The 7,758-nt window shown below is 40.8% G+C and overlaps 1 protein-coding gene across 1 annotated transcript in view; it reads left to right on the top strand.

Annotated features, from left to right (window-relative positions):
- The window catches only part of SVEP1 (sushi, von Willebrand factor type A, EGF and pentraxin domain containing 1), a gene marked incomplete at its 5' end in the record, with an annotated part of 177,639 nt that extends 172,840 nt beyond the window's left edge, over positions 1-4,799 (top strand). Inside the window, 2 exons of the mRNA XM_019554729.1 lie at positions 1,409-1,502; positions 4,428-4,799. Coding sequence (XP_019410274.1) covers positions 1,409-1,502; positions 4,428-4,458 — 125 coding nt within the window. The remainder of the gene's footprint in view (positions 1-1,408; positions 1,503-4,427) is intronic.
- Between the last annotated feature and the right edge of the window lie 2,959 nt (positions 4,800-7,758).

The following is a 7,758-nucleotide window of genomic DNA, read 5'->3' as shown; positions in this document are numbered from 1 at the left end:
ACCAACTTCCAAGAGAAGTGGTGCAGGCTCCTACCCTGGGGGTGTTTAAGAGGAGGTTAGATGAACACCTTGCTGGGGTCGTTTGACCCCAGTAATCTTTCCTGCCATGGTAGGGTTCGGACTCGATGATCTGCTCAGGTCCCTTCCAACCCTAGAAACCACGAAACTATGGCCAGGTATCTGATTTGCTATGTGGTAATTTTCCTTTTTGAGACTGCATCACCTGATTAGGAGACATCAATTTTTTAGCTGCCCTATGCCATCAAATTGATGAAGCTTATTAGAGTTTATAGGGTTTTGTCTCCCAGACTGTCCTTATCATATTTCACTCAGTGCTGACAGGAAGATTTGGGCCTCTGTCTCTTTTTGTCTTTGGATGTCTCAGGTCTATTTGGCTGACACAGGAGAGCAAGTAGAGCTGTTTTGTGCTGTCCCTTTGTTTCTTTGCCAACAAAACTAGGGGTTTTTTTGCTGTTTGAAATACCCAGTGTCACTGAGGACCAACTTTTTGGCAGGTGTACCACAAATTAGCTCTGCACTATCCCAATTGTTACGCTGTTCTGATCCCCTTCCCTTGCCAAGTCTGCTGCTCTATCTGAAACTGTACTGTCTGTCCCCACCCTGGTCTGCCACATGCTACACACAGAGGTTGCACATGCCACTTCTGGCACGTATGCTGCAGGCTGGTCATCCCTACCCTAGGTAATCCAGTTTTGCTGCTCAGCTTTTCAGGGAGTTCTTTTCATTCAGTTTCCTCTCAATCTGTATGTTCAGTGGCTGCTTTATCCAGTATCACTTCTTGTCATCTGGGAGCTACTAAATATTCTCTTGTGCCTTAGCTTTCTCTTTTTCATCTGTTTTTCCAGTCTTCCACTGATACCAGGTCTCTGCGTTTCTAAACTCAGTACAGATACTGTTTGCTTGCCATTCCTCACAAACGGACATGCGGGATTTCTTTCAGAAGATGAGGCCTTGTATTGATTTCCTGGATGTTCTACTTTTAAGTCCTCCTACTGCTTCTGTTTGCATTCCACTTGACTTCCCGCAGCATGGAGCAGTAACACATGATTTCCAAACCAACCTGAAATATTGCATTTAATGATTCATGCTGCTTGCACCTCGTTAGGTAGCAAAATAGTAAAACAGCTTGATGTCCATTTTGCAAAGACCTGCTTCTGAGCTTACTTTGTCTCAGCTCCCATATGTAGAAACATTTTTCAGATCTACCTTTTTTAACATTGTGGTTTTGGGAAGAGGAAATTTAAGAAAATGATACAGGCATAGCTTAAAAACAACTAAGGCTAATTGTAGGTTCATCCAAATACAGCTTCATCTTTCAGCTGAAATCTGTTGTAATCTTGGAGGATCATGAGTCCATTAGTAACAATACACGTATATTTGAATGCAGCTGTTTGCCAGTCTCCATGTTTGAATGGTGGGAAATGTATACGACCAAATCGGTGCCATTGCCCTTCATCCTGGACTGGACATGACTGCTCCAGGTAAGTGCTGCTCAGCTGTCCTCCATGCCAGACTTGGCTCTTAAGTTACAGTTTATCTAAATGGAAAGGAAATAATCACTAAATGGAAAGGGAAGATACATCAGGATCCTCTCTGGAAATTAACACCTTCCCATTTTTGGTGGCAAGTCAGTCAAGACCTGTGAATAGCATGCTCTCCGTCAACCTGAGGTTGTTAGAAAGCACCATCCTGAGTCATGTAGAGGGGTCGGAGACTCAGGGTTCATGGCACGAGAGGTGACATGAAGGCTGTTTCTTGGATTTGCTCCTCTTTGTTTTCTGGGTTGGCTTTAATGCCTATTTTGTTTAGATTGTAAGCTTTTCTGGAGCCAGAAACATTGCTTTGTTCTGTATTTAAATAGTGCATATCACAGTGGAATCCAGGTTCATGGTTTGGGCTCTGAGGTGCTATGCATTTGAAATAATAACAGTAACAGTATTTTTACGTGTATCCACAGCACACAGCCTGTGCCGGTTCCAACTTCCCTAGTGTTTAAATCCCGTGACAATGGGGTGCTTTTGTCAGATCTACCATAGTGCTGACTTCCATCAGCCCAGAGGGTGTGGAACCAGATGTTATGCCTATGCCCACTTTCTCAGGAACCAGCACAGCATGCTGCCAGGGCTGGTTTTAGCACTGTTTTTGTTCAGATCACTGCCTCGCTTAGTGTGGTATAAAGTTTCATATCAGGGAGTTTCATCACAGTTCCCTGTAAGATATCTGTGTTGCACTTCAAAGATAAATAATGAAGCTGTGCATTTGGATTCTGTTGGAGAAAATCCAATATTTTAGCAAGGATATTTTTATTTCTCATGACCATCAAAGAGCCATTTATGGGCCTGCAGCAAGATGTTAGCTGGATTTTAGATGATATTGTCATCATCCATGCAGTAAAATGTCATGAGAAAATGCATCGTGTGTGTTCTCATGTATGATTTCTTGAAATATAAACAAAGCCCATTAAAAAACATAAATAGAAGAAATTTCAATACTGCAGCCCATACAGGCCCCTAATGAACAGATTCATATTCATTCTGTATGTTGGCAAAATATAGAACAGGGGTAGGCAAAGCCTTGCACAGGTGCCACAGTGTAGCACATGAAGTCATTCTGCTTGGCATGCACAGCTTGGGGAAGGGGCTGGAGCTACTCTGCCAAAACAAGAATCAAGCCCCTCATGGCTCCCCCACTGTCTCCACCTGGCACACCAATATCTTACAAAATTAAGGTTGCAGGTGTTTTTGACACTCTGCCCAAAAAAGTTTGCCAAACCCATGATATAGAACTGTACTATTTCAGTAAATAATTAAACCATTTTTAAAAATTTATATCAGTGGCTGTTTTCCCCAGAAATGGTAAGTCTGTTGCCATTACATGAGCATCTCCCCTGCCCTCAACAAATGGCTAAAGACTGTCCTCCCTGGAAATCCTTGTGCAATGATCACTGTTGGTCTTGGAGACGCACTCTAATTCCATCCAAAGTGTTAGCCCCAGAAGTATATTGATCAGGGTTAAAGGCTTTTTATTCCCAACATGGACATACTAGGCCAGATCTTCAGCTAATATAAACATTGGTGCACCTGCAAGAAATAGCTGTTTTAGAATCATGACCACATTTGACTGATTTTGGAAGGTCTTAAATGACTGAATTACTGGCTGTCCTTTCTCTCTTGTGTCAATTCCCTGTTTTCGCCCACCTTTACACTCAGCTTCTTTCTCAGTCCAGAGCTGTAAATTCTAAACCCACAAGATCAGCCTCTTGTGACCCATTTCTACTCAGGCCATGAAACAGAAAAGTCAAAACAAATCCCAAGACACAGTTTTGTCACAATAGTTTCAGCTTGGTTTTGCAGAACCAAAGAAATTAAGGATAAGCTTTGCTTTCACAGACTAACTTGATGGAATTTATCTGAGCCAAATCAGAACTTTAACCCTTTTAAGGTTCACCTGTCACCAAACTGAACTACTGTTCTTATTTATCGAGGGTTACAAACACTTTCAGAGAAGACAGGGTCATGGCCCAGTGAGCTTATATAGCCTTAATGGCCCAGACCTTCTAGAACTTGTGCATGGAACTTCCATCAACACTAGCATGAGCTCTGTACACAAAGACTTGTTCTTCATTAGATTTGGCCAACAAGTGATAATCACAGACAAAGGCACAAGGAAAGTTTAACAGGATTTATTTTATTTGACTCGTTTCATTAGTCCCAGAATTTGGCCTCTACCCCTGCCATGTGCTCCATGCAGATGCACACGTTCATCACTGGGGGTTTCTACACATGCACTTTAATGTGCAGTAGCCTATTTTCCTATGCATTTAAGCATCACATAATAACTTGTGTATTATGCCAAGGCTCAGTAAAATAGGCTACAGCACATTATGCGCCACTAAAAAGGGATGCACTTTCACTATTGCATATTAGGGCAGCCTAATGCAAATTTATTTAGTACGTTACATACACTGAAGGTACTAAATTTAATGCACATTAGGAAAAGTGCCCTAATGCACGTGTAGATGTGCCTACTGTGTAGCTCATAGCAGGATCAGGACCATTGCTTAAGTTTTAAAAGGCTGTGGTCAGATGTGCAAGCAGGAGCAGAAAGCAATGGAGAGGAGGTTAGTAGTGGCAAGGCAGCTGGGAACAGTGATTCTAAAGGGACGTGCAGGCAGGCCCAGAAACTTTTATCAGGGTTCAGGATTATCAGGATTTTTCTTCAAGCCACTTACCAACAATCTACAATTTGCATCCTGGTGCCAGATGTCAGTCTCCAGTGTGCTTCTGCTATACCACCTAATTCTAATTGCATCTGCTTTCAGAGGTCTTTTTGATGTGCCTCATGCTGTTGGGCTCCCTCTTTATGTTATGCAGCCCTGATTTTATTTTGTTTTTCTGTCACCACAGGAAAAGAAAAGCTGGATTCTATTCCTTTTAACAGCAGAGCAGCTGATTTACATGAAGAAAATGTCTTCACCAGAGCCACTAGACCTTGGAACCCAATGCATTGTAAATCAAATCCAGTGCTTCCTTTCTCTCCCCGTTTTATATTTTATTTTGTGATATATTTTTTGTATGCATTTCCATTCTTTTAAGAAACCATTTTTATTTTTTCATATCCAAAAGTATATAAACTATATGCTGCTACACACACATAAAGCCCCACCCCCAATAAGTACAGCATCTTCTGTCCACTGCAGAAGTGGCCTGTGTACAATTTGGGCATCCCAATTTCTTGAATACAAATTGTTAATCAAAATACACTTTACTTCTAATCAAGAGTAAAGAGGATGTTACAATTCTAGGTACTATTTGCCAAAGCCGTACTGTAATTCATGGATTAGATTGGAAAAAATAGTTACCATGAGCTAACTGAGCTGTGAAGCATAATATAATAATCCCTTTGGGCCTAATTCTGATCTAGCTCACATTGATGTAAACAAGGAGTAATTCCATTAAAATCAGTAGAGTTATGTCAGTGTCAGACTCATGTCATACGCAAGGAGAGGGTCAGGTCCTATAATTCTTACCACCTAGAATTCACTTTGTTTTAACAGGGGAGTATAGTTGTTAATTTTACCATAGGTTCACTGGTGAAAATGTTATAAAGCAAACAGTAGGTGAAAGAACATAGTGTAGCTCAGAATGAAGGAGGCAGGCAAAGTGTCAGTAATCGTTCCCCTGGCAACTGATGAGGACCCAACACACTGGGTGCATCTACACGAGACTTTTACTGCAGACTTGCCTAATTAGCTCTGCAGTAAAGTGTGTGTTTACATGTGTGGCCCTATTAGGCTGTAGTAAACTAATAAACATGGCTGTAGGTTAGTACAAGTACAAGTACTATCCTATGACAGTGTTATTTAGTGTGCCACCATGCGCATGTAGATGCTGACAGGGCACAAGGGTTGAGCTGGGTTGAAACAGCTCCAGGCCCCCTGCCAGCTGGGGCTGCTCCACCCCAGCCCAATGTGCTGTGGTCCTGGGCACACATGCGAACATGCTACCAAGGAGTAATAAACTCCAGTGCCAATTGGGCCAGAGTTCATTGCTATGTGCTAACTGCATGTGTAGATGCACACAGTGAGACTCACCTATAGCTAAGTTAAAAGCAGGGGACCAGTTGTATGTGTGCATGGGTGAGAATGTTTGCTGTTAGCGTTACTTAGAAACAGTCTGAAGTATGAAAGGATTTGCTACACAAGAGTTTCATTAGAGACTTAATGCTCTGTCCTTGAAAGGTCACCTCTCCAGGTTCAAAAGACTCATGTAATGATATAAAATGATTAGGAGTCAGCATTAGGACTGAAGATGGTGCCAGTAATTTATCTTGTGCAACCTTAGAGCTTATTTATCCTTTTAGCCCTCTGTGGGCACTCTGCACCCTCCTCATCCTTTCTGTTTAAGTTCCTGTCATGAGCATGCCAAGGGGAACAAAATAAAAAATGTTCGGGAGATGATAATCATATATATGCACCTATCCTGAGTACCAGTGAAAAGTAAATATCGAATATTATCTAATTACTGTGGTGCCAACTATAGAGGGAGAAATAATGATTGGAGCCTGTAAAAGTACAAGCTATCAATTAGAAAACATAATAACAGGGCAAGTACAGGAGGACGTTTTTCTAAAATGGAATCAATGTTTCCAATTTTGATTGTAATGCACATCGTAGCTTTACTTAGACCCTTCAGCACCCACGTACAGCAGCCATGTGAGAGATTTCCATTGACATTGTAGCAACTGTATGCAATGAAAAGAAATCAGAAGAATTAAAAAAAATGTCTTCCACAATCAAGCTTAGCTAGGCTGTGAAAACTGCACTGTGACTGCCCCCCCCATGACAGTTGGCTTCATTCACAACATTGATTTAATCATTTATCAGCTTGTGATATTTCAGAACTAACTATACTAAACTGTAGTCCTCAAACAACTATACAGCAACCTGAATCTGTGAGCTGTTCTCACTAGCGAGTGGGAAGCAGCTCTCCATGAGCAACATATGTTACTAGGATTAAACACTACCCTCTATAGGTGTTACATTCCCCGTAGTCTTTGCTATTGCGCACAATACATAAATGAGGGCTTAATATTCCGTAAGACCCGTTTGCAGTAAGCTGCCCAGAAACTTTTCAGGTTCTGGGATGCGTTGGTAGAGAAATCAAAACTATCTTATATATATATATATATATATATATATTTTGTTCTTGTCTCTTAAAACCAAACAGTACCTTTTCTACTGTGCTTATATAGTGTGTGCACTTTCTTTCCTTGTGATGCCCTGACTCTGTCTTGCCCTTGCACTCTCTTTGGAGCAGAACAGTGGTACTTAGGAAGGCACTTTGAGTTGGCAGGAGACTGTTCAAAAAGAGCATTACAGCCACATGACCTGCTTTTGGCTCTAGAATTTCATGCACTTCCAAATTGACATGGGAGAACAAATAAATGAGCTTCAAGGACCACCCAAACAAGCCATTTGATAAGCAGAGCTGCTGGCAGGGCAGAGTGGCTGAAAGTAGAGGCTGTTCTAGGTAATGCTGTTAATGATATTTTGATATATACAGTATTGTAGTCAGAAAGGAGCAACCTTTTTTTGCAAATATTGTATTGTCATTTATGTCACTGCTTGTTGTGAATTTCAGACATGTTCTGTGTGATGCACTTTACACTGTAAATAAAGTTGCACCTGTAAGTGGAACTGCATGCGTTTCTTAATGCCTGCTCAAAAGCTTTTTGTGTCTCTAGGTATTCAGGTGGTAGCCATATTAGTCTAGAGGCCAAAGGAATCAGAACTCATGGTAGAAGTGGTATCTTTTATTAAATGAACTAGATTTTTGCAAAAAAAAATAAATCGTTAATTACAGGCCTTTGAGCATAAGCACCCTTCTTCAGGCATAGGAGAAAAGCTTGTAAAAGTTCTCCCAGGTAAATATGAAAGTTCATATTTCATAGGAAAGTTAAAGGTGTAGTAAAATCTCCTGTTTGGCACAGTTCATTTTATGCAGATTAGGCTAGAGAAAAGTTGGAATAATCAATTTACCTTGAAATTATTTGGTGGCAAGCAGAATGTAATCATATTTCCTTCTGGTTATGATTTTCCATATTTCACAGAAAAGTAAAATGATGGAACATAGAAATTCTTCCCCAGAAATTCTTCACCACATAAAAAATTCCTGCCCAGAAAAGCATTCTAACTTTTTACTCTTCTGTGAAATATGAAACATCATAACCAGAAGG

The sequence above is a fragment of the Crocodylus porosus genome, unplaced genomic scaffold, assembly GCF_001723895.1.
Source record: "Crocodylus porosus isolate Cpor-Errol unplaced genomic scaffold, CroPor_comp1, whole genome shotgun sequence".
NCBI classification, from domain to species: domain Eukaryota; kingdom Metazoa; phylum Chordata; order Crocodylia; family Crocodylidae; genus Crocodylus; species Crocodylus porosus.
This window is presented reverse-complemented; position numbering and strand designations above follow the sequence as displayed.